The 25,880-nt window shown below is 37.0% G+C and overlaps 5 protein-coding genes and 1 long non-coding RNA gene across 10 annotated transcripts; 2 read left to right on the top strand and 4 right to left on the bottom strand.

Annotated features, from left to right (window-relative positions):
- Positions 1-1,262: 1,262 nt before the first annotated feature.
- Positions 1,263-3,155, bottom strand: LOC121778761. 3 transcript variants are annotated; one of them, XR_006045722.1, is made up of 3 exons: positions 3,034-3,155; positions 1,814-2,242; positions 1,263-1,718 (listed from the first exon to the last, which is right to left on the bottom strand). XR_006045722.1 is itself a non-coding variant. In XM_042176168.1 (2 exons), the coding sequence occupies exons 1-2, from the start codon at positions 2,505-2,507 to the stop codon at positions 1,685-1,687; spliced, it is 732 nt and encodes a 243-aa protein (XP_042032102.1). In that variant the 5' UTR covers positions 2,508-3,155; the 3' UTR covers positions 1,263-1,684. The 3 variants fall into 3 exon arrangements, 2 of the variants coding, with proteins under 2 accessions (XP_042032102.1, XP_042032101.1); XM_042176168.1 differs by having other exon boundaries at positions 1,810-3,155; XM_042176167.1 differs by having other exon boundaries at positions 1,814-3,155.
- Positions 3,156-7,589: 4,434 nt separating this feature from the next.
- Positions 7,590-10,543, top strand: LOC121779677 (probable leucine-rich repeat receptor-like protein kinase At1g35710). The gene is made up of 2 exons (XM_042177050.1): positions 7,590-9,914; positions 9,982-10,543. Exons 1-2 carry the CDS (start codon positions 7,694-7,696, stop codon positions 10,353-10,355), a joined length of 2,595 nt encoding a protein of 864 aa, XP_042032984.1. The 5' UTR covers positions 7,590-7,693; the 3' UTR covers positions 10,356-10,543.
- Positions 10,544-11,173: 630 nt separating this feature from the next.
- Positions 11,174-17,604, bottom strand: LOC121779678. The gene is made up of 2 exons (XR_006045879.1): positions 17,235-17,604; positions 11,174-11,666 (listed from the first exon to the last, which is right to left on the bottom strand). It is a non-coding gene; the product is annotated as an uncharacterized LOC121779678 (long non-coding RNA).
- On the top strand, positions 13,548-17,241 carry LOC121779676 (MDIS1-interacting receptor like kinase 2-like). The gene is made up of 2 exons (XM_042177049.1): positions 13,548-16,284; positions 16,357-17,241. Exons 1-2 carry the CDS (start codon positions 13,548-13,550, stop codon positions 16,725-16,727), a joined length of 3,108 nt encoding a protein of 1,035 aa, XP_042032983.1. The 3' UTR covers positions 16,728-17,241.
- A 966-nt stretch (positions 17,605-18,570) lies between the features above and the next one.
- Positions 18,571-19,679, bottom strand: LOC121778849 (transcription factor ILI5-like). Its single transcript, XM_042176251.1, has 2 exons — positions 19,323-19,679; positions 18,571-18,898 (listed from the first exon to the last, which is right to left on the bottom strand). Exons 1-2 carry the CDS (start codon positions 19,431-19,433, stop codon positions 18,752-18,754), a joined length of 258 nt encoding a protein of 85 aa, XP_042032185.1. The 5' UTR covers positions 19,434-19,679; the 3' UTR covers positions 18,571-18,751.
- An 854-nt stretch (positions 19,680-20,533) lies between these two features.
- On the bottom strand, positions 20,534-23,218 carry LOC121779922 (pentatricopeptide repeat-containing protein At4g13650-like). 3 transcript variants are annotated; one of them, XR_006045962.1, is made up of 3 exons: positions 22,998-23,218; positions 21,223-21,818; positions 20,534-21,115 (listed from the first exon to the last, which is right to left on the bottom strand). XR_006045962.1 is itself a non-coding variant. In XM_042177393.1 (2 exons), exons 1-2 carry the CDS (start codon positions 23,056-23,058, stop codon positions 21,289-21,291), a joined length of 591 nt encoding a protein of 196 aa, XP_042033327.1. In that variant the 5' UTR covers positions 23,059-23,218; the 3' UTR covers positions 20,534-21,288. The 3 variants fall into 3 exon arrangements, 2 of the variants coding, with proteins under 2 accessions (XP_042033327.1, XP_042033328.1); XM_042177393.1 differs by having other exon boundaries at positions 20,534-21,818; XM_042177394.1 differs by having other exon boundaries at positions 20,534-21,798; positions 23,020-23,215.
- Positions 23,219-25,880: the final 2,662 nt, after the last annotated feature.

The raw sequence follows: 25,880 nt of genomic DNA, 5'->3' as shown, positions 1-25,880 counted from the left end.
ATTTGAAAGTATATATTTGATTTAAACACTAAACTAAAAATACACTTATCATTTTTTATTTATAAAAAATAATAATACATATTATATAATAAATTATTAATTACAAATGATAATAATTATATTATTTTATTTATTATTACGATGGATAGTTTAAATATGGATTATACATCATAATATATAATAATATAATAATAAATAAGATTATTATTATTATTATCATTATATTAACTTAATTTTTAATTAAATAAATTTTATAATTTAAAATTTCACTACAATTTTATTTTTAATTACTAATTACTAATTATTATATTGTTATATAATTATAATTATATTTAATTATTTAATAAATTATTATTATTATAATAAAAAAAAATATTAATAATATAGTTATAATTATGATAATTTGAATTATAGTTATTTATTATCCTGAAATTAAGTATGGTTTATACTTTTAAATTATTTGTAAAACATTGTAATAAATAATAACAATAATAATAATGATAATAATAATAATAATAATAATAATAATAATAATAATAATAATAATAATAATAATAATAATAATAATAATAATAATCTGTACTATATTGCATTAAATATGTAAGAATCCTAAAACTGGGAAAAAGAATACCTAAGAAAAGTTAGGATTCAGAATCCTGGAAAGTTGTACTAACTTTCCTTGTTTTAGGATTTTGATTACTTTCCCAGTTTGATTAAAAACGGAAACAAACACAGGAATTTAAAATTTAAGGAATCAGATTACTTTCCCAGACAGAATCCTGGCAACCAAACATGGCCAAAGTAGTACTCCGTATTAATTTTCCAGCAACAAAGTGTGCACCTTATTATACAATCCTGAAAGATGCTAATTTGTCTGCTTGCATGTAGGAGTACTATCTAAAATGTTGATCTATTAAACCTATGTATAATCAATACTCGATACTCAACTATAAGAATTTATCTCACGGTGGTCATTCAGTGCTATCACAAACTAGTACTATCATTCATCACTCCAATGCAATATAGGATTTTTGTTCGGACACTGCAATCATTCATGATGGATAAATAGTTTCTTTCATATTTAGGAGGCCAATTGTCTTGGGGACATAGATGGATGGCGTTATGGGTAACAAGCAAGGGTTCCTCCCAAACGATGCACAAAAATTTGGATGCGTCAAAAGTGAGTAATTGTGTTCCTTGGTCGCATGACTTATAGACATCAGTTTGAGGGCCAATGTGGGAATATAGAGGCAGTTCGGGATAAGCAGAGTTGGGGATATTTCAATAGTATCAGCCTCTTCAACTACAGTAATTCCCCCAAGCGCAGATCAAACATAGGCTTTAGTGACTTTATTAAAATTTACAAAATCATTTTTATCATATGTCATGGTGTCAGTAGCATACAATAAAAAAATCCAACCATTTTCTTTCACCCCCTCCCTAGATTGGGCTAAACATGTTGTGGCAATATTCACTAGGGGTAAAAACTTATTTTTTGTAGGATTGGGGTCGTTCTTATAAATATCAGAAGCTGGGGGCTTTTTCTCAAATTTCATTGGGTCATTTATCACAAATATCAGAAAAATCTCAATTGCAAGCTTCGTTGTCTTCATCACCAATACTATGAGCTTGGTTTCTCTGCGAGTATGTACGGATCTCCAAACTTGGAAATGTGTTCAACTCGTCATCTGGTAGTTGGATCAACTCTAGCCTTGTTCCTGCAATTAATATATACATAGTTAATAAGGAGTAGATAATAATAACATATAGGTTGTCTGGACTGAATTAGTTATATAAAATGATCCTTACTTACTGGATTGAATTTTCCCGAGTCCGCATCTAACATGAACAAATATGAAGGTTTGGGGACAGAGATAGATTGCATTACTGGTAATAAGCAGGGCTTTGTTGCAAATTATGCATTGTTCATATCGGTAATTGGCCAGGAATAGAATATACGAGAAGCAGAGGCAGAGGACGAGAGGGGAGCGTGAGAGCAGTAGGCAGTATGGTGCAGTCTTGATGAATCCAGAAATAACAGTGTTGGCACCAGAAGAAGAAACCTTCATGTTTCTCCCCACAGGCATCACACAAAGACAAAATCGCAAGCTCTTGTGTGAGGTGAGGTGGATGGCTCTTGTGTTTGGTTTTGATCTCTGCACCAAGCATTGCAGCTGCAGCCAAAGGATGCATATCGAAATCGCAATCCCCTCACATTTGTAAGTGAAATGGTGACTAATTCCTGCTCGGAGACAAAGCATGTGCTTAGTAGAATCATCCAATGGTGTAGTATGATTGGGATGGGTGTATGTGTGGCTGAATTTTTGGGCACATGATTCATGCAGAAAAGAATGACAAGAAACAATGGTGCAAGTGTAGGAGGGAGCGGATAGAATTGGCAATCCGCAAATTTTGCAAGAATGATAATTATCACTCTCATCCGTCTCCTTATCATCTTGGAAGTTAGTCAATGGATGAGGATGGCTGAAATGCCTATCACCCTCCATACCTACACACAGACTTCGAATATATATGTACTTTCATGGTAGAATTAGGGTGAAATGTATAATTAAGGTTAAATGTGGTCCATTACATAGAAAAAATGAACATGGTTTAAATATTTATGATTCTGTTTGCATGATATATACACCAACAACATAACTTAACAATGTAAAAATGTCTAGTAGGGACATTTTACCTGCTAGAGATGTTTGAAAATGAGTCTACTATGGTAGCCCCAAAATGAGTTATATTTGCCATTTCAATATGGAATTATTAAACAAACTAACTATTGGGCATTATATTGCTAACCTTTTAAGTTGCTAACTCTGCTAACTCATCAATGTAGTGTATTAAAAATGTCAACACAGTATGTTGAAAGTTGTGTATTGACATTTCAATGTTATCGTCACTTTCGTTGACGTCACGAGTCAGCAGAGTTAGCAACTTAAAAAGTTAGCAATTAATCAGACCTATGCAGAAGGTATATTCAATTAGAACAAAAAAAAAAGAGATTAACTCGGAAATACCAACCAAGCTGTGTTAAATGAGTCAACAAGAAGCGGCATGCTGGTAAACAAGGACAATGCCGGAATATTAGTCTGAATATTTTTCCTCTTCAGTGATGCAATTGAATATTGTGGGCGAGTGATCACCAGATTTTGAGGAGAAGATGTGTGAACTTCGAATTTATAATGAATATGAATGTTTAAGATGGAATAATGATGCGTGCTACTTTAACAACTCATGTGCTATGTATATTACTTGACTTGGTTAGTAGGCCAAGAATATCAATAGAATATCACTTCATGCACTTTGTTCATATATTATTCTAAGTTGTGTTGTGTTGTGTTGTATGGATTAATTTAACTAAAAACAACATGGGACTTCAAAGTTAGTGTTTTAAGAAAATACTCCTTCACGCGGTTAGGTGATAACCATTAATCCTCTTTAGAGCATCTCCAATGGCATAGGACCAGGCCCGGCCCTGGGGGGGTCGAGCAGTGCCCCCGCCCCGGGCCCCCAAAACGTTGGGGCCTCCAAAATCCAAATACATACATGAGTATATACATGCTAGAAGAAACTTTTAAGGTAATAATATAAATTGTATGCTATAAATATTGTCTTGGATGTATTGAAGTGTTTTATTACTACTGTTGTTATTGTTACTATTAGTTTATAGTATTATTATGGGGCCCCTCTTTTAGTTCCGCCCCGGGCCAATAAAAACTCAGGATCGGGCCTGCATAGGACATCCAGTAGCCCTCACATAGCCTTCCCACTGCCACATCATCAGCACTAAAATCCTCCTGCCACATCATCTGGGCATGCAACTGGACATCCAATAGCCCTCACATAGCCTTCCACATCACTAACAATTATATAATTTAATTTACAATTGTAGCAACATACGAAATTTAATTTACGAGACAAATACATGAAAATTGAATAATACTATTAAAGTTTAAAAAAGTACAATAATTTTAAAAAATGTACATTTAAAAAATTACAAGCAATTAAATTAAAAACTAACGTCCTGCAATCCTCCGCGCCCACAACTCTTCAATTAAATCCTTTTGGAGTCGAATATGAGCATTCGTCTGACGCATGTTGGCATTTGCTTGGAGGAGGGCTTCTTCATCGTGAGGTACCCCACCTCGTACGTTGGCGGCGGCGACGCCGTGGCTTGGACATGCTTCATTATCGTCGTTGGCTCAATCAGTCAGTTGTACACCTTCATCTTTGACAATCATGTTGTGCATGATAATACAGACGTACATTATATCAGCAATGCAGTCGACATGCCACAAATGCGACGGTCCCTTAACTGCAGCCCATCGAGCTTGAAGCACACCAAATGCGCGCTCCACGTCCTTTCGCGCCGACTCCTGCCGCGTCGCAAAGTAGGCCTTCTTCGCATCTGATGCGCACCGGATCGTCTTCACAAAGACGGGCCACCTAGGGTATATCTCATCTGCCAAGTAGTAGCCCATATCATGCTGGTTGCTGTTGGTGACAAAACTGATGGCCGGACCGACGCCCTGGCACTGCTCGTTGAAAAGGGGCGACGAGTTGAGGACGTTTAGGTCGTTGTTCGAACTGGCTATCCCAAAATACGCATGCCAAATCCACAGCCGGTAATCAGCTACGGCCTCGAGGATCATCGTGAGATTCTTTCCCTTGTAGCCGGTCGTGTAGAACCCTTCCAGGCAGCGGGACAGTTCTTCCACTCCCAATGCATACAATCTATGTTGCCTAACATTCCCGGGAACCCATGCTGATCCTCGTGCATCCGTAGCAGATCCCGGCAATCTTCGGGGGTAGGCTTTCGAAGATACTGATCACCGAATACTTCAATCACGCCCTGACAGAAATACTTCATACATTCAATGGCAGTCGTCTCACCGATGTGGAGGTATTCGTCCCACATGTCTGCCGAAGTCCCGTAGGCCAACTGCCTGATTGCCGCAGTGCACTTTTGAATAGGGGTGTGGCCGGGTCTGCCAGCCGCATCGTGCCTGAAGCGGAAATACAGATATCGATGCTCCAAAGCGTTAACAATACGCATAAACAAGTCCCGCCTCATCCTAAAACGATGCCTGAAATGGTTGGCGTTAAAACGCGGCTCCTCTGCGAAGTAATCTGTGAACATGTGCAGCTACATGGTCACGATCAATCACTTCTCGACGGTGGACAACTGGTCGTGGGCGAGGTACCGCCGGCTGCATATAACTCTGCAGCCATCGATCAACCTCACGGCTCGTATAGACATCTAGCTCTTCGTTCATCATACGCTCGTACTCATCAGCATCCCCACCACTACCACCACCACAACCACCGGCATTACTCATTTATCGTTGTTGATCTTATACAGAAATTAAGATAGAGAGAGTACTCGTTAAAACAAGCGGTGCGAATGAAAATGATGTCCAAAGCGCGTATATATAGTGTTTCGGAAAATTTAAAAAAAAAATAAAAATCTGACGCCGATCCGGGGCCTACAATGGCGCTGTGAGGATCGGCGTGAGAATCGGCGTCGGCCCAAGAATCGGCGTGGGCACGCTGATTTTGACGCCGATTTCGATGACGCTGCTCGCAATGGTTCGGCGTCAGCACCGGCGTCCGCGAAAAATCGACGTGCTGGTGCCGACGCCGCCATTGGAGATGCTCTTAGAAAGAAAAGTTATATTGATTTGGTTCAATTTCACTCATGTTCCTTTTGACACAGATTATAGAAGAATACTCTCACATTTGTTGCTAAATTATTATTTTAATAAAATATTGTATGAGTAAGCTACTAAAATTTGTAGCCAAACTCAAAGTATATAAGATGAGTATTACTTTTCCAGCTACAAAGTCTGCACCTTAAAGGTAAAGAGTTTCCCTAATTTTGATTGCCTATTACACCCAAACTTCTCATATCTCCTTGATTTATTCCCCTCTAATTAGATCTCCTTTTCATTTCTTTCCAACATCCTTACGTAGTGGACGTACTGGATTTTGTTGAGTCCACATTTGACATAAACAAATTTGTCGGTTTGGGGACAGAAATAGATAGCATTATGGGTAAGAAGCAGGAATAACGTAGAGTCTTTTCTACATTATTCTATTTCTTACTTAATTTTATCGGCACTTTAACTATTTATAGTCATTTTTTCAAAACTGGCGCGAAAATGAAACGTCTCGTTTAGGTTAGGACAGATGGAGTACAACATTAGACAAATCACAGTTAATTGGAATATGTCATTATTATAAGGGTACGTTCTCTTTGTTATGAACTGATCATGACAAATTGAGGTATTGGAAATTGGATTTGGATCCCCTGCGGTGCACAGCACTGCTGTGCACCTCACAAAACATTTTTTTAATAATAATAAAATATTTTTTTAATGTTTTGTGAGGTGCACAGCAGCAGGGGATCCAAATCCATTGGAAATTTTCCTCCCTTCAAATTTCTCATTTCTTTTCCGTATAAGTTGATCGTTGTTGTTTTTCGCAAGCAATATTTTGGTACTTAAAAGTTATTTAACAGACAAACAAAAGAATGAAAAAAGCTCTAAGTAATTGTCCAATTTAGGTTCATTAGATTTGTATTTTTCTAAAAATATTAAAATATTTGACAAGAACCTTGACTTGGAAATGTAAGTGTAATATGGTGTTACGTCGATATTCAAAATTGGCTTTGTGGAATATTATACACTAGCTACAAATAATTGTCAAATAACTTGCAAATTAGGGTGGATCGGTACGGTATACCGTATCGAGAATGTTATACCGCATACCGTACCGAAAACTGCGGTATTATAAAATATCATATCGATATCATACCGAAAATTCGGTATGGTTAATTTTTTATAACATTACCTTATCGTTATTGCGGTATACCGCAATCTTACTGTATACCGAAGTAAAGTACGGTATACCTTAATGCCGTTATGCAAAAAAAAAAAATTGTACACAAAATAATTAAAAATATGATTTTCGGAAACTTTTTTTAAATTTTATTATATACTCCCTATGTCCCATATAAATATGTGCATTCTATTTTTGGAAAGTTATATCAATTAAATAATATAGGTCTTACTATCCACTAACACTACTTACTTTAATTACAATTCTCCTCCCCTCTCTTACTTTACCATATATTTCTCCTATTCTCTCTTACTTTATCAATTTTGTCTTAATTCTCGTGTCATCCTCATTGCTCATATTTTTATGAGATGGAGGGAGTATATAAATATATTAAATATAATATAAAAATTATTTAATATTTCAACATATATGTGATGGATTGAATATTAGAGGTAGAAATACTAGATTATACAAAGTAGACTATATACGTGATGGATTATGTATTTGCTACAAGTTTCATCATCATCACTGAGTAAATTAGTCCTTAGAAAAAGCTAGTCATTGAATAGTCATTGAATATTATTTGCAATGCAAAGACTAAATTGAAACGAAAAAAAAACACCTCCACGTAATTTGCAATGCAATACTACAATGGAAAATGAAAGTTTTGGAAATTTTGATTGTAGTCATTGAATAGTCCAGGCATTGACCTGGAAGACTTTGACTTTTATGATTTTCACTCATTAAAATATGATGGTTGCAAGTTGTATATAGAGTGATATTAGAGGTATGATTAAGAAACAGAATCATACATATACAAACCAGACAATATAACTAAGTGATGGGTGTTGTCTTTGTTGCTAATGCTACGATCATTGTGAGCATCTGCATATTGTTGAGCAGTAATGTAATTGCATCTAATGTTTCAGATTCGAACAGAGAAATGAAGGCGTTGATGAATTTTGGATGGCCTTATATCAACTCCACTGCTCCTCACTGCCATTGGATAGGCCTCACTTGTGATGATCGTGGCCGCGTTGCAGAGTTAAGCCTTGAATCTCGAGTAAGATGCAATGCGAGTGAAGCTTGGTGTCACGATGTTGGCTATTTGGATCCGCTTGTTTTCACATCACTCACTAGCATTCATCTCACCTCATGTGGTCTCTATGGATTTATCCCAGAAGAAATAGGTTCCCTCTCCAACCTATCTTATCTCAATTTGTCGAATAATCAACTCAATTCCCAACTGCCTCTTTCATTGGCAAATCTGAGTGAGTTGCGCGTTCTTGACATTTCTGATAACCGTTTCATTTATGGTGCCATTCCACCTAACATAGGAAGCTTATCCAAACTTACTCATCTCTATTTGTCACACAATCTACTCCAAAGTGGTCTGCCTCTTTCACTATCAAATCTTTCTAACTTAGAGGTGCTTCTCATTTCTTCTAATAGCATTTCCGGTGGCATTCCTTCTGGAATAGGGTACCTCCTTCATTTGATGGTTCTTGATTTGTCCAATAATCAACTCAATTCCCGATTGCCTCTTTCACTGGAAAATCTCACTAACTTAGAGGTTCTTGACATTTCTCATAACTATGACATTTATGGTGTCATTCCACCTGAAATAGGTAGCTTATCCAAACTTACTCGTCTCGATTTGTCATCCAATCGACTCCAAAGTGATCTGCCTCTTTCACTGCCAAATCTCACTAACTTAGAGGTTCTTGACATATCTAATAACCATGGCATTTATGGGGTCATTCCACATAACATAGGAAGTTTATCCAAACTAACTCATCTCGACTTGTCATACAATTCACTCAAAAGTGAGCTGCCACTTTCACTATCAAATCTCACTAACTTAGAGGTGCTTCTCATTTCTTCTAATAGCCTTTTCGGTGCCATTCCTTCTAGAATAGGGTACCTTTCGCATTTGAATGCTCTTGATTTGAGCTTCAATGACATCAATTGCTATCTGCCTGCAACTATGACCCAATTAACAATATTGGAATTCTTGAAATTGGATAGCAATAGGTTGGAAGGTGTTTTTGAAGCAGGAATACACATGCTTCCTCGTATCAAAACCATAGGCCTCAGTGCGTGTTCAATCGGAGGAAGGATACCTTCTCAGTTGGGAAATGTTGGTAATGCACAGTTTCTCAATATCGATCTTTCTAGGAACCAACTTATTGGTGAAGTCCCTGAATCTATTTCAAGTCTTGAGAGAATCGATTTGTCCTACAATAATTTAGAAGGTGAGATTCCAGCCAACTTATGGCGTAAGTTTGGGATCGAATCGTTCCACGGAAACACCAATTTACATCCTCCGGAGGAATTTTCCTCCAGGATTACTGTGGAAATGATTTATTATCTAATCTTTGTGTTTTTTATATTATGTGGGATCTATTTCATCTTCTTCACAAGGGATAGGAAAGGTGCCTCCTCCTCAGTGACACCTCATCCCAAACATGGAGATATATTCAAGATTTGGAACTTCGATGGCAACATGGCATATCAAGACATCATTGAAGCAACACAAGACTTTGACTTGAGATACTGCATTGGAACTGGAGCATATGGAAGCGTCTATAGAGCTCTACTGCCCACTGGAAGAGTTGTTGCCGTGAAAAAACTTCACAGATTTGAAGAAGATAATCCTACCTTCGAATCATCTTTTAGGAATGAAGCACAGGTTCTCTCTCAAATTCGCCATCGCCATATTGTCAAGCTTTTTGGCTTTTGTCTGCACCAACGGAGCATGTTTCTCATCTACGACTACATGGAAAGAGGAAGCCTCTTTAGTGTGTTGAGGGATGAAGACGAAGCTGTGGAGCTAAACTGGAAGAAGAGGGTAAATGTGGTGAAGGGCATTGCCAATGCCCTATCTTACATGCATCACGATTGCAGCCCTCCTATTCTACACAGAGACATATCGAGCAGCAACATACTCTTGGATTCAGAATTTCAAGGTTGTTTATCTGATTTTGGGACGGCTAGATTGTTGGATCCAGATTCATCCAATCAAACAATACTCGTGGGAACTCGGGGCTACATTGCACCAGGTATGCATCATAACATCGTTTCAAGTAGTCATTGTTTTCATACTGATGGCATGTTTGTTGTCCGCAGAGTTGGCCTTCACTATGGTGGTTACAGAAAAATGTGATGTGTACAGCTTCGGAGTGTTGGCATTGGAAGTCATGTTTGGAGATCATCCGGGGGATTTCGTTTCCTCCATGATGACGACGAAGAGATCCACACAGTTTGCTCAAAACTTGATGGTGCAACAACTCTTGGACAAGAGGCTACCATCTCTAGAGGAAGATGTAAGAATGTCGAGGGAAGTGATTGCAGTGGTCAAAACAGCTCTGAAATGCATAAGCTGTGATCCAAAGTCACGGCCGTATATGAAGGAGGTGTCTCACGAACTCGCTAAGCACCCACCGCGGTTGACAATGCCATTCCGCTCCGTATCTGTGCTACATCTCATGCATTCAGATTGAACTCACAGCTGTCTTATTCCCTATAATAAATTTACACATGCTCAGTAGCCATATGAAAATACCTCTGTTTTCCTCTGTTTCCTTAGTCTTTTCCTTCTTCGTGAACAATGCTGTGATATTTTCTATAATCATCATCAAATGTATGTTGGTATAATATATTATTGGGACTCTTTACATAATTTATGTGATTTAAAACTGTCACATTTTACAGCAGGGAACTTCATTAGTTCAACCACATGGAGTGTTGGTTCCACTAGATACATTCTTTTACTCTGTTAGTTTACAAACTAAGTTATTTTACTTAGCTTAGTCCTATGTATATTGCATTAATAGTAAAAAATTATTATAGATGCATGCTTATACAAAAAAGTTATTAAAATTAGAAGAGCTTTATAAACACAAGATCTTCCAAGTCACATTTTGGAATATTAGACAGAAAATGGAGTGCTAATTAGACGGAATAAAGCTAACAACTCTGTCAGTTGGAACTTTCTATGATATATCTTTCCTTAAATATTCAATTGTTGAGAGTAAGTATAGTATAGTATCTTAACATATCAAATACTAATAGGTTTTCAGATTAAAAATAATTTTGTGGAATATCTTGTAGACTTGGCCCTTGTAGGTTGGGTTGATTAATAATGGTTAATAGTGACTCGAGTATAGACTTCTAAGTCCAAGTCAATGGCAATTGACCGTTTACTTCAGTTCTAATACTCTCTCTCTCTGTTTGGAGAAATTTTTATTTAGCACGAGATTTTATGTAATTTTATTCTATAGGTTGAGTGGAGAAAATACAAATTAAAAAGAGAATAAAGTAAAAAATAATATTTCCATTTTAGAAAATATACTCATTAGAGTTTGACACTTTAAAAAGGAAAATGTGTCACTTGGAGTAATACAAAAATGTGTCACCAACGGAGCATGTTTCTCATCTACGACTACATGGAAAGAGGAAGCCTCTTCAGTGTGTTGAAGGATGAAGACGAATCTATGGAACTGAACTGGAAGAAGAGGTTGAATGTGGTGAAGGGCATTGCAAAACTATTAGACAAGAGGCTACCATCTCCAGATGAAGATGTAAGAGTGTCAAGGGAAGTGGCTGGAGTGGTGAAAACAGCACTGAAATGCATTAGCTCTGATCCAAAGTCGAGGCCGTCAATGAAGGAGGTGGCTCAAGAACTTGCTAAGCATCCACCACGATTGCCAATGTCATTCCGCTCCATATCAGTGCTTCATCCCATGCACTTCTTGAATAAAGAATAAATGTGTTGGTGTATACCTATTTTTGTAGTATCTATGCTGATGTATCTGCGTTACATATTTATCAAACTCTTACTTTGCTGCAGGGATCTTTATTAGTTCAGCAACATGTAGTGTTGGTTCCAATGTTGAAAACAACAAAAAGAATTTCTAATAAATGAATCTCTCATCTGCTTAGATTGCCAACCCTAGTTGATGGTACTACGTACTTACAAACTAACTTATCTACTTATCTTAGTCCTTTTAGTTGTATAAATTGCATGCTTGTATTAAACTCTAAAATCTTGCTACAAATTTTCCAAACTTCATTTGTCATTGCACCAAGTCATCTAGATGGATATCACAAACATATACATCTAGCTGAGGCCAGCAACTGCCTCAAGAGCATCTAATTAAATGTTCAACTGAAAGTGCAAATCTTTGAAGACAAGAACCATAAGCATCAACTGAATAAATGACAGGGCAAATCTTTGGAGTTTGGAGACGATAACCATCACAATTAGCGTTTGTGACACTTAGAGGTATGCATGAAAAGAATCATTTATACAGAAACTAGAGAATATAAGCAATGGGTGTAATCTTTGCTGCTGTCATTATTATCAGCATATTATTATTAAGTGATGTAGTTGCAGCAAATGTTTCAAACACGAGCGGAGAATTTGAGGCGTTGATGGCTTTTGAGTGGCCTCATATCAACTCCAACTCCACAGTCTGCGAGTGGATAGGTATCACTTGCGATGATGGTGGTTGCGTTACAGAGATAAGCCTGCAAACTCATCTCGACTTGTCATACAATTCACTCAAAAGTGAGCTTCCTCTTTCACTATCAAATCTCACTAACTTAGAGGTGCTTAACATTTCTTATAATAGGATTTTCGGTGCCATTCCTTCTGGAATAGGGTACCTCCTCCATTTGATTGCTCTTGATTTGAGCTTCAATCATCCGGGGGATTTCGTTTCCTCCATGACGAGGATGAAGAGATCCACGCAGTTTGCTCAAAACATGATGGTGCAACGACTCTTGGACAAGAGGCTAGCATCTCCGGAAGAAGATGTGAGATTGTCGAGAGAAGTGGCTAGAGTGGTGAAAACAGCACTGAAATGCATAAGCTCTGATCCAAAGCTGCGGCCATGTATGAAGGAGGTGTCTCAGGAACTTGCTAAGCACCCACCACGGCTAACAATGCCGTTCCGCTCAATATCAATGCTTCATCTCATGCATTCAGATTAAAGTTATATCATAATGTTATTATGCCTGTGTTCATCTTTTCCATTTTGTTGGTTTTGTCTTTTAATAAGATCAAATAGGCAAATAGCTATGAGTTAAGTTAACTCCGTTTAATTATTCTTCCTTTTCCCCTGCTTCTAGAAAAGCTTCTAAACAAATGCTGCCTAACATACCAATAAAAGTAGAGTCAAGTCAATCCACTAAAGCACTAAGCCTAACACTGTAATTCCAACTCCAAATATAGATTCAAAGTAGACTTTCATTTCAAGCACTCTAATTTTAATTATTAAAGTATCTAATGTTTGTAAAATACACCTCCAGCACTGTAGATATATATTTCGTAGTTCCAATATGAGAAATAAACAATAATGAGATTGAAGTTCTCATGATCTCATCTAAGAAATGTGTGTTAATTGTAATAGGAAAATAAATTCTTGCAGTTCCAGTTGTTTAAAATTAGAAGAATTGGTGTATTATGTTTATAGATATTCTCATGAATTATGAGTGCACCTCAAGTGTATCATATATCTGCATTTAAATATTGAGGGGTATTAAAATAGAAAAAGTGAATTGTGGAAAACGTGTATGTTGGGTTGGGACTTCAACACTATACAAGGTGATATATCATAGGTATGAATATGAGTGAGATTAAGAAAAAGAATCATATTGATATACATACAAACTAGAGAATACTATAAGTGATGGATGCCTTGTTTGCTATGATCATTGTGAGCATCTGCATATTGTTGATGAATAATGTAGTTGCATCTAATGTTTCAGATTCTAGCAGAGAATTGAAGGCGTTGATAGATTTTGGATGGCCTTATATCAACACCACTGCTCATCACTGCGATTGGGAAGGCATTGCTTGTGATGATGATGGCCACGTTGCAGAGATAAGCCTGCAGTCTGAAGTAGGATGCAATGATGATGAACATAGGTGTCACGATGTTGGCTATTTGGATCCGCTTGTTTTCACATCTCTCACTAGCATTCATCTCAGCTCATGTGGTCTCTATGGAGATATCCCACCACAAATAGGTTACGTCTCCAACCTATCTTATCTCAATTTCTCGAATAATTATCTCGAATGTGAGCTGCCTCTATCATTGGCCAATCTGAGTGAGTTACATGTGCTCGACATTTCTAATAACTTTGGCATTTATGGTCTCATTCCACCTCAAATGGGAAGCTTATCCAAGCTAACTTATCTCGATTTGTCTGGTAATCACCTCCACGGTGAGCTGCCTGCAAATTTGACTGAGTTACATGTGCTCAGCATTTCTTTCAATAAGTTTTCCGGTGTCATTCCACCTGAGATAGGAAGCTTATCAGAACTAACTCATCTCGATTTGTCTGACAATAGCCTTGAGGGTGAGTTGCCTCTTTCACTTTCAAATCTCACTAAATTGGAGATACTTGACATTTCTTGGAATAACTTTTTTGGTGGCGTTATTCCTAAGATAGGAAGCTTATCAGAACTAACTCGTCTCGATTTATCTAGCAATCGGTTCGACGGTGAGTTGCCTCTTTCACTGTCAAATCTAACTAAATTGCAAGACATTGACATCTCTTCTAATAACTTTTCTGGTGGCATTATTCCTAAGATAGGAAGCTTATCAGAACTAACTCGTCTCGATTTAGCTAGCAATCGACTCGAGGGTGAGTTGCCTCTTTCACTGTCGAATCTAACTAAATTGAAAGGTATTGACATTTCTTGGAATAACTTTTCTGGTAGCATTATGCCTAAGATAGGAAGCTTATCAAGATTGACTCATCTCATTTTGTCTAACAATCTATTCATGGCTGTTTCACTACCAAATCTAACTAAATTGGAGGTGCTTGACATTTCTTACAACATCTTTTCTGGGGTCATTCCACCTGAGATAGGAACCTTATCAGAACTAACTCGTCTCGATTTGTCTCACAATCGACTCAAGGGTGAGTTGCCTCTTTCACTTCCAAATCTCACTAAATTGACAGAACTCGACATTTCTTCTAACGACATTTCTGGTGCCATTCCACCTGAGATAGGATGCTTAGTGAGACTAACTCATCTCAATATGTCTCAAAATCAACTCTACTGTGAGTTGCCTATTTCAGTGGCAAATCTCACTGAATTACAGATGCTTGAAATTTTTCAAAACTTGATTCATGGTGCCATTCCCTCTGAATTAGGAAACCTCCAATCCTTGGCTTTTCTTGACTTGGGAGGCAATAGCATCACTGGTGTCATTCCCTCTGAATTAGGAAACCTCCAATCCTTGGAATTTCTTGACTTGAGCAACAATGGCATCGCTGGCTCTATTCCATCAACTTTCATTCAATTAACAAGATTACAATTCTTGAAATTGGATGTGAATAGGTTGGAAGGTATTTTTCTAGGGGGGATAGAAAAACTATCTTCGATCGAAATGATAAATCTAAGTTGGAACTCAATCAAAGAACAGATACCTCTTGGTCTAGGAGATGCTCCCATTGCACGGTATCTCACTATCGACCTTTCTTGGAACAATCTTTCCGGAAGAGTCCCTGAATCTGTTTTTAAGTTGAGTGGCATCAATTTGTCCTACAATCATTTGGAGGGCCAGATTCCGCTCGCTGTCTGGCGTAAGTTTCCGGTTGAATCATTCTTGGGCAATCCCATGTTACTGGTTCCAAATGAGTCCATGCCGACACCTCCAATTGCAATGAAAAGAGAAAAACATCGAAACAATTCAGTTACAATTTATGCTGTGGGGATAGTATTTGGCTGTGTGTTTCTGTTTTCCATTTTCTTTGGAGTCTTTTTCTTAAGAAAGAAAGCAGCAGCAGCAGCAGCATCAACCTCACCTGATCTCAAACATGGAGACATATTCAAGATATGGAACTTCGATGGCAGCATCGCCTATCAAGACATCATTGAAGCAACCGCAGACTTTGACTTGAGATACTGCATTGGAACTGGAGCTTACGGGAGCGTCTACAGAGCACAACTTCCCACTGGAAGAGTTGTTGCTGTTAAAAAGCTTCACAAATTTGAAGGAGATAATCCTAACTTTGACTCCTCTTTTAGGAATGAAGCCGAGGTTCTCTCCCAAATTCGCCATCGCCATATTGTCAAGCTTTTTGGATTTTGTCTGCACCAGCGGAGCATGTTTCTCATCTACGACTACATGGAAAGAGGAAGCCTCTTTAGCGTGTTGAAGTATGATGACGAAGCCGTGGAGCTGACCTGGAAGAAGCGGGTAAATGTGGTGAAAGGCATTGCCAATGCGCTGTCTTACATGCATCACGATTGCAACCCTCCTATTCTACACAGAGACATTTCGAGCAGCAACATACTCTTGGATTCAGAGTTTGAAGGTTGTTTATCCGATTTTGGGACAGCTAGATTGTTGGATCCAGATTCATCCAATCAGACTCTACTTGTGGGAACTCGGGGCTATATTGCACCAGGTATGCACAACATAACATAGTTTAAAATAGTAGTAACTGTTTTCATGGCGATGACATGTTTGTTGGTTGCAGAGTTGGCCTTCACAATGGCGGTTACCGAAAAATGTGATGTGTATAGCTTTGGAGTTTTGGCATTGGAAGTCATGTTTGGAGATCATCCGGGGGATTTCATTTCCTCCATGACGACGATGAGATCCACACGGTCTGCTCAAAACATGATGGTGCAACAACTCATGGACAAGAGGCTACCATCTCCAGACGAAGATGTAAGAGTGTCGAGGGAAGTGGTTGGAGCGGTGAAAATAGCCCTCAAATGCATAAGCTCTGATCCAAAGTCGCGACCGTGTATGAAGGAGGTGTCTCAAGAACTCGCTAAGCAACCACCACGGTTGACTATGCCATTCCGCTCCATATCAGTGCTTCATCTCATGCATTCAGACTGAGCTTATGTCATGATTTTGTCATTGTGTCGTGTTCTATCCTCTCCATTTTATTAGTTTTTTCCGTTAATAATCAGTGTCTAATGTCGAACAAAGCAAAAAGATCTCCATGAATCGCTAGTCACCTCTGTTTTTAGAAAGAGCTTCTAAATAAAATGTGGATTGTTGGGGCTTTTCCTATCCTAACATTCTCTCTATTTATAAGAGCAAGGACTTCTCATCAAAGAATTCTGTTTATAACATATTAGTTGCTAATATCACTAATTTTTTGCCAAATTACAGATTCTCCTAAATATTACTAATAAGTTTGTGCTTTGTGGTGGCAAAGTTCACTATATTTACGACAAGTTTTAAGTTGGTGGCAAAATCGTAAATACGGCAATAAGTCATAAGAGTAAAGTCAAGTCAGTCCAGTAAAGATAGAAATTTCATCATATTCTCCCAAAATAATTTCCTCACCACATGAATTCCAGAAATTAATACTTATCAAAGCTTGAATCATAAACATACCTCACATCATGAATTCGCAGACGCAACAAAATCCTAATCGCAGCATTCTTTTCCCTTCAAATCAATCGAATCGAATTAGCTCCACTTCCGAATTCCAATCCGACTGCTTCGATTCCATATCCTCCGCCAATCAATCACTTCGCCGCCGTGAATTCGCAGCTCCGGTGGGGGGTGGAGAGATGAGATGGTTGAGAATTTAGTTACATTGAATTTAATATTCAGTGTTGATTTTCTTGTTTTGCTTGCTTTTACGAATTTATTAAAAATGTTTTTTTTTGCATTTATAATTATGTATCAATTTTAGTAGTAATTGGTAGATATTTATATTTAGCAAAAAGTGTGATTTTTTATAATAATATAGGCTAAAACATATACATATTGATATTTTTCAATTGTTAATATTCACGCTAAATGATTCAACTAAATTTCATCGTCTTTCACAATTAAATTGCTAAAGCACTAGCAATTTAATTGTGAAAATAAAAGTAGACATTATATATCCATAAATTATCGCTAGTTATTAATATTGCAAAAATTGTGTTGTGCACTATGAATCATGATTGTATTCAGATGGTTATCAAATTTCAAATTCATGATAGTGAATTAACAAATACTCTCTCCGTCCTATGTTACTTGAGTCATTTCTTTTTTACCCTCGTTTTAAAAAATGATAATAAATAGTTAAAGTAGGGAGATAGTAAAGTAAGAGAGAGAATAATATAGAGAAGAGTCTTCTCGTTCGTATTCTCTCGCTTACTCTACTCTCGCTCCACTTTAACTACTTATTATAATTTTTCCAAAACGAGTGAAAAAAGAAGTGACTCAAGTACCGTGGGACAGATGGAGTATGTCTATAGGGACTATCGATCTTACTAATATGAATTGTACTCCATCCGTCCCGCACTACTCGCACATTTCCTTTTGGGCACGGAGATTAAGAAATGAGTGATAGACAAAGTCAACAATTACGGCTGTATGTATAAATTGTTACTAAAAATGGAAATAGTGCAAATAACTTGGGACGCCCAGAAAGGAAATAAGTGCAAGTAGTGCGGGACGGAGGGAGTACTTTGTTCGAATATTCGTTTTATAAATTGAGGAACAAATTGGCGGCGGATTAGCTAGATTATTCATGTGAATCTTTTGAAATGTATTAGAGATTGTAATCAACTAATAGTGACAAGAAAATCCAAGACATCAATTTTTGTTGGCTATACAATTCTGACTTTATACATGTTGGTCCCAAATATCAATTATCATTATATTATGCTAGGGAAAAGATCAACTGTATGTCCATAAACAGTAGTGACACTGAAAAGAAATAAATCAAACAAATTGAAATATGTACTTATTTTTATATTCATGCACCATTAATGGATGAGAAATGCTATAGCTTCATCAAAACCCTAATATTGTTACTTATATATGCATCCTCCATTTCAAATTTTGTGTTACATCTCATATTGAATTCTAAAAGACATCTGAAAATACGAGATATAAACAAACACGCGACAAATTTAACGTCGGAGGAGTGCCCTAATAGTATCTTCATCCACATTTCCAGAAGCAAGAAGCTGAGACAGTCTCTCACTTAGATCATCCACCTCTTTGTGCAGTTTCTTGAGGTAATTGCATGTCTCCTTCAAAATCTTTGCTGTTGAAACCTATTTTAATGAGCAAGAAAAAAAAAATTACTTTTCAAACTTCAAAACACATGCATGAATATGTAATGCCTAATTGTTCATATTTAGCTAGTGAAAGTCACCATATCAACTTTTTTATTTATAATTGCTAGTATTACTTTTCATTTCTCCAATAGTTTAGATATATGATGATGGGTCTCTTTTGACCTCTTTCCAATTGTCTCTTTCATATCTTGAGGTTTGGTTAAAGGAAATCTTGAATATTAGCTCTTCTTTTTTGTTTGAACCTTGTGTCTTGTGTGTCTATATATCATAAAATCAATGTTTCTATGAAGAAGAAATGCATAGATATTGGGGTGGTCTTAAACTTGATGTTTACGAAAAATCTATAATTAAAATTCAGAACATTAATTTAATTAAGGTAATAATCATATTTAGAACTTACCTTTGTGTTACACCTTGAACTTGAATCCTGCAACAATGGATGCAGCTTCAAGATGAGATCATTGATCTCATCTTCTGTAATTCTTGAACTTCTTTCCCTTCTACTTGTCATAATCTCTCTCTCTCTCTCTGTCTCTTGTTTGTGTGGAGAAGTGGGAAGATGAAAGGAGAGGAAATGGTCTTAAAAAGGAATGAGAAATATTGAGGGTTAGTTAGAAAAGGGAATAGACAGTTGAAATAATACAAAAGAAAATTATTGCTATTTGCCCTTTTGCAAAGGTAGCAATTAGAAAAAGAAAATCTACATTTTCAATCAAGTTAATTCTATTTAATTTCGGTTGCTAATATGTTTATTACCTTGGGAATATATTATGCTGATCTATGTAAATTAATTCGCAGCCAAATTTTATTAGATGCAAATTAAGTTTATATTAATAGGGAAAATTAGGTATACTGTGTATAAAATTCAGTTACATGTCCCCTCAAATTGCAAATAACAAATACAATCATAGCTAGTTACAAATTTTCACATTTTTTATTTGGCGAAGTAAATTGAAGTCTATATATCTTTGATGTTCACTTCAAGGATTCAGTTTAAAATCATATTTGACACCTAATTTACAAAAAAATAACAACCGGTATATATAAAACTAACAAAAATCATATGCATCAAATTATTAATAACACTATAATATCAGAGAAGATCCTAGAGAGAATAGAACACGTGTATGCATTGGATTGGTTAAACAGGATTGCACCAAATAGATTCCTTGTTTGTTTCTCATTTTCTTGCTGTTGTTGGGATTGGGTTTGGGAATAGGATTTCTTGTCTTTTTTGTTGACATCTCTCTCCCTGTGATATTGAAATTGTGTCTCTCTTTTGAGTTTACAGACTTAAAAGTTTAGATAATGTCACTCGAGCTTATTTTAAACATGCCAAGTTGAAACTAAACTTTGTTTTGATAAAACGTCATCATTATATTTTGAGTGTTACTTAAAATATGATAATATATCTAAAACATTATCATTTTATTATCATATCATATTTGATTTTGACATATTAGTTTTAATTTTAACCATCATGGGACAATAGAGAAAAATTAAAATATTGTAATTTTATTATTTATATTCTAGTTTCAAAAGTTAATATTGACCCAAAGTTAACCAAAAATTATTATTTAGATGATAAATATTTGGCAGCATTCACCAACCAAGAAATTTGGCCCTAATTTTTGGGGTTAGTTCTCTAGTTTGGCATTAATTTTGCATTTTTCAAACTTGCACAGAGTATACTATATAGGTGCTTTTGCAATGAAAATTAATTAGCTGCCAATACAAATTTTATGTACATATCCATTGAACCAAGTGGTTGTCTTCTGTCTATCATTTAAAGTCCTTAATTTATTAGGGTTGATTAGGAATTGTCACATAAAACGTGTACAAACTTTCTTGGTAGTTATTTTATTTTAAAGATTAGAACTTTGTTCTATCAAATTAAACATATAATTTCGTATTGGGTACAAGAATAAATATAATTTCAATGTTAATTTATATGATAAACCAATAAATTACATTATTTGAAACTCACCTAACACAACTAATTACCCCCAATTTTTATGTCATAAAAATATTTACTGAGCGTAGAAGATAATTTTTAAAAAAAAAAACCTGTAAAAAAAGAGCTGATAAACTTAGGAAACATGCTAGGCATTACTGCTTGCACAGCCAGTGTAGCTTGTGTCACGCCTCCGGCCTTCCAGTTTCGAGAATGTTCCTTTTCTCCCACGGTATATCCTGTAGCAAGGCTACTTACAATCAGCACGAAGTTATGAAAGAGTATCCATATACTATAAATTTTCCGAATCAATCTATACTTGGATATGGTAAAAATCAAACGATACCGGTTTAGGCTCCCTCTCGTTGTGTGAAGACAGCTTGCAGATCTCTTCATGCTTCTGTATGCCAGTTTACCAATAATCTTTACAAGAGCAGCTTCCATCTTGGAAATGATGGAAGCGGTAGGCATCCCGTACAATGATAGGCCGATCAACCACCTTTGAGATAAATTTAATCCAGTTATGGCAATCATTACAGACGCGCAGATTCTTCATGACATGCAAGGGGATGATATCGGGAAGGCTTAGAAGTCCAAAAGCAACAGCCAACCTTTCACTGTGAATTTGTGCAGTCGGGTCCTTCTGCCTAAGCTCCACCTCGTTCCATAGGCAACTTTGATCTGGCACATAACCAATTGCAGCCACCTTCTTGGTTAGTTCATCCAAGTAGTTGTAAATCTCATCTACAAGAGGATGGAGTCTATCACCGACAAAGAATGCATGGACTGTATTTCTCACTTCAATCCAACTACGACCAGCCTCTTTCTTCACGCCTCTGTCTCTCATGAAGAGTTTTGTGCAATCCCGATGACCCCATTCACCGGTAACAGCGTACATGTTTGACGTAAGTAGCAGAATGGTCTGCAACTTCACCAAATTCTCTGAATAAGAAATTTATGGAATGAGATGGAATTGATAATTATTGATGCTAATAGGAGTGCAGTTAAATTAATTGAACCTTTAATTTAATTTCTATCACTGAATAAATGTAACGACTCCGCTCTAAGAATGAAGGTTGTTCTCATAGACTAACACAAGTCTTTCTAACGTATTTCTACCTAAAAAACTTCTCAGGGGTCATGATTGCCCCAGGCTAAGCTTAGCTTGGGAGTTCTTGTGAGCTAACATCAGAAATAAGATACTACATTTTACTGGTACGATTAACACCCCTATCAAATTTAACAACTTCTCATTTAATGTTCAGTCTCATATATGCATATCCTCAAAATCACTCTCTTTCTGGTGTGTTTCGGTTCATATCCCCCTCTACTTCAGATGTAGGAGCTGTTCTTTGTCAGTGTCTCTGCACCGGTGATCACTCCTTACTCTTGCCCCGGGTGTTACAATAAACTCGCTACAAGAAAAACAACGGCTAAGGACATGCAAGTGATGATACTTCGTTATCAAAATAATCACTTTTAGTTTGGGACTCTTAATTTGGGATTGCAGGTTTAAGTGGTAGTAGATTCATAATTATTTATTACTCCCTATATTTGCAAAATAATGTCTCATTTTGCCATTTCGGTATGTCTGTGATTTGAAGTTCCATTAACTTTTTTCATTTTGGGTAAGTGACCGTCACACTCCACTAAATTATTATACTCACATTCCATTATAGAACCAAGTGATACTCATATTGCACTAACTTTTTCCACCCACTTTATTTCACAAAGCCAAACAATTTCTTAAAACCCGCGCCGAGTCATAACGTGACTTTAAATCGCAGACGGAGGGAGTATTTTTTATATGGAGAGCTATAGTGAATAAAATGGGGAATATGAATAGAATCGCCTCATAATTACTTTGAGATAATCATGATCGATACATACCTTATATGGAGGGCATTTCGAAATACATATAATATAATCTTCAAATCCAATCCAACTGAAGAAGGTTCCAAAAAAAAAAAAACAAAAAGGGAAAATCATGACTAAAACAGTAAATCATAGCCTTAAACTACGGCAGTTGACAGTTTTCGACCATTTTAAAACGATGTGCCAGTCAGCATCAACTAGGGAATTTAAAGAGAAGAGAATTTAGCTAATTTACCAGAGCCATACCTAAGATTGAAACATCACACACCTGAAATGAACCGACTCGTTGATTGTTAAGGACACACATGCACCACGAGCCCCATCAACGGAGGACGTAGTGGCCGAGGCGGCTGGCGGACAGACGGGAAGTGTGCCAGCCGAATGTGACGAGCCAGAGGTAGAAGTTCCGCAGCCAACCATGGCGTCGAGCAGGGTGCTGAGGCCGAGGGATAAGATAAAGCCTCCCAGCCGGCTCCTTAATTAAATTGAGTCTTTTTGGTTATTTTATTATTTTTGGTAGTTACTTAGTTAGTATGGAAATTACTTTATTTTCTTTTATTATTTTCCGTCGGGTTTTCTTTGTTGGTTCTTTCCCGACGTAATTAGGATAGGTCGAACCAACCCTAGGGTCCATAGATTATAAATAGGGCACTTCATTGTTCCGTAAACGATATGAATGAAGAATTATTTGCCCAAGATATCTGCGTAATACTTTTGAACCCTACTTTCTGCCGACGAAGGACGTTCTTCGCGCCAGATATTGAATTCAGCCGCCGATCTTCACGACGAAGACGCCGGAAACGAGTGTTACTTAGTGGATTGGACAACAATCTTCACGTTAAGAGCAGAAACCTCTTAACAAGTGGTGCTCTCATTGATCTAAGGAAACAACGACAGCTGAAGTAAGTGCAATTTTCAAGAATTTAAACAAGTAATAGCCAAATAGCAATAAAATGAAATTTCAGGAAAGCAAACAGCGACTAAAAGAAATTAATTTTTTTTTCTTTTTCAAAAGGGTGAAATGTCACATTGGTTATAACTATGTTGGTAGAGCACCTCGTTTACACGCGCGCCAATGTTTTTTCAGGGGAATCCACCATCCAATCCAAAAAATGGATCTTATTTAGAAATCGACGTCTTACTCTATAAAAATTAAGTAACTGATTCATTTCAGACTTGTTAAATAAATGTAAGAAAGATAACAATATGTGTACCTGTGTTGGCCTAGTGGTAGAGTTTTTAATGCCCGAGACCAAAGGTATCGGGTTCGAGCCTATTAATCAAAATTTCCAGCGTTATTTTCTTGTATTTAAATATTAATTTTTACGACTATAGAAATTAGTATTGACCTCGTAGTCCAATGCCAAATTATGAATAAAACTAATATATAAATGTAGGAGTAACATTCCACCTAAATATATAATTAAAAAAATACAATTGAAAAATATATAAATAAAATTGATTTTATAAGTAGAAAAAGAAAAAGAAATATACTTAAATAAATTAAATTTTGATTTTTAAAAAAATGGTGAAATGCAACGTTGCCCTAAGGGTTATAACTCAGTTGGACAGAGCACCACATTTACAAGCACGCTAGTGTTTTTTTCCCGGGAAATCCACCATAGAATTCAAACTATGGATCTTATTGAGAAATCGACGTCTTTTGCTATAATAACTAAGTAGTTGATTCAATTCAGACTCATTAAATATATCCAGGGGCGGACGCACAAAATATTGGCTGTAGGGGCTGAGCTTCATTATATATTTAATACAAACTATTCCAAAATATACTCCCTCCATCTCATAAAAATATGTGCATTTTCTATTTTTGTCCGTCCCACAAAAATATGTGCATTCCATTTTTGGAAAGTTATATTAATTATATAATGTAGGTCTCACTATCCGCTAACACTACTTTAACTACTTACCATTCTCCTTCTCTTTCCTACTTTACCATACCATTCTCCTCATCTCTATTACTTTACCAATTTTGTCTTAATTACTGTGCTATATCACACTTCTGTTTACACTGCAAAATCTGCCCATTGGCTACCTCTACAGCCTTAGAATGTACTGGAGTTAAGTCACAATTGATCTTCCTAGCCGTTTTAGCACTCAAAAAATTATGAGTACTGCCCGTGTCTATCAGTATTTTGAGAGCTTTCTTTTGACATATTCCCTTGATTCTCATTACTTGAGGCCCATCTTTTCCCCACACTGCGTGTAGTGATAGTTGGACGTCAGTTTCCTCTTCCTCTGCCTCCTCTCCATTTTCTTCCGGCTCATCATTCTCCACTACCTCCTCTCTCTGTATCAGCTCTATGACATAGGATTTCCTATTCGAACATTGGTGATTTGGAGTGAATTTCTCTCGACACCAAAAGCACTCCTTCCTTGCCTTTTTCTCATCTATCTCCTTAGGTGATAAATTTGTACTTGCCCTGACTCCCCCATAACGGCCATTATCCTTGTTATTCCCATTCCAGTTGCTCACATTTCCTACTGGCTTGCTTGTGGCTGTGACTGTTAAGGGTTTGCTATTCGAATAGTAGGCACACCACTCTGAACTCCCTTCGATTTACCCCCTAAAGCTCTCACAGTCAGCTCCTGCAGCTTGGCTAATGAATACTCCTCTGCTAAGCTTTTAGGCCTAAACATTCTCACTGGCATCTGCAACTCATCAATAAGCCCAGATAAGAAGAAACTCTGAGCCTGATCCTCTCTAATACCCGCTCTCGGATACAGCTCATCAAATGCATCCATATACCCCTGCAGCGTGCCCTTTTGCTTAAGATTCCTAAGATCTGCCAATGGATCTTCATAGGCATGAGCTCCAAAACGAGCTGCTAAGGCCGAGGCATAACAAGGCCAACTCGCAAAAGCCATGTCCCCGTGCAAACTCTCGAATCCACGGTGCCATTGTAGAGCCTTCCCTTCGAGGTGGATCGCTGCAACGCGCACCGTTCCTCCTCCAGCACCTCCGCCACCTGAAAAAAAATACTCAGCTCTCATCACCCACCCTTCAAAACCATATTTGTCGAATTTAGGAAATTCGTAGCGTGTGGATCTGCCCCATTCGCTTCACCCTTCACCCCAATTACCGCCACTACTACCGATTTGTTTTTCTGA

Source organism: Salvia splendens, chromosome 19 (assembly GCF_004379255.2).
Source record: "Salvia splendens isolate huo1 chromosome 19, SspV2, whole genome shotgun sequence".
Classification (NCBI taxonomy): domain Eukaryota; kingdom Viridiplantae; phylum Streptophyta; class Magnoliopsida; order Lamiales; family Lamiaceae; genus Salvia; species Salvia splendens.
This window is presented reverse-complemented; position numbering and strand designations above follow the sequence as displayed.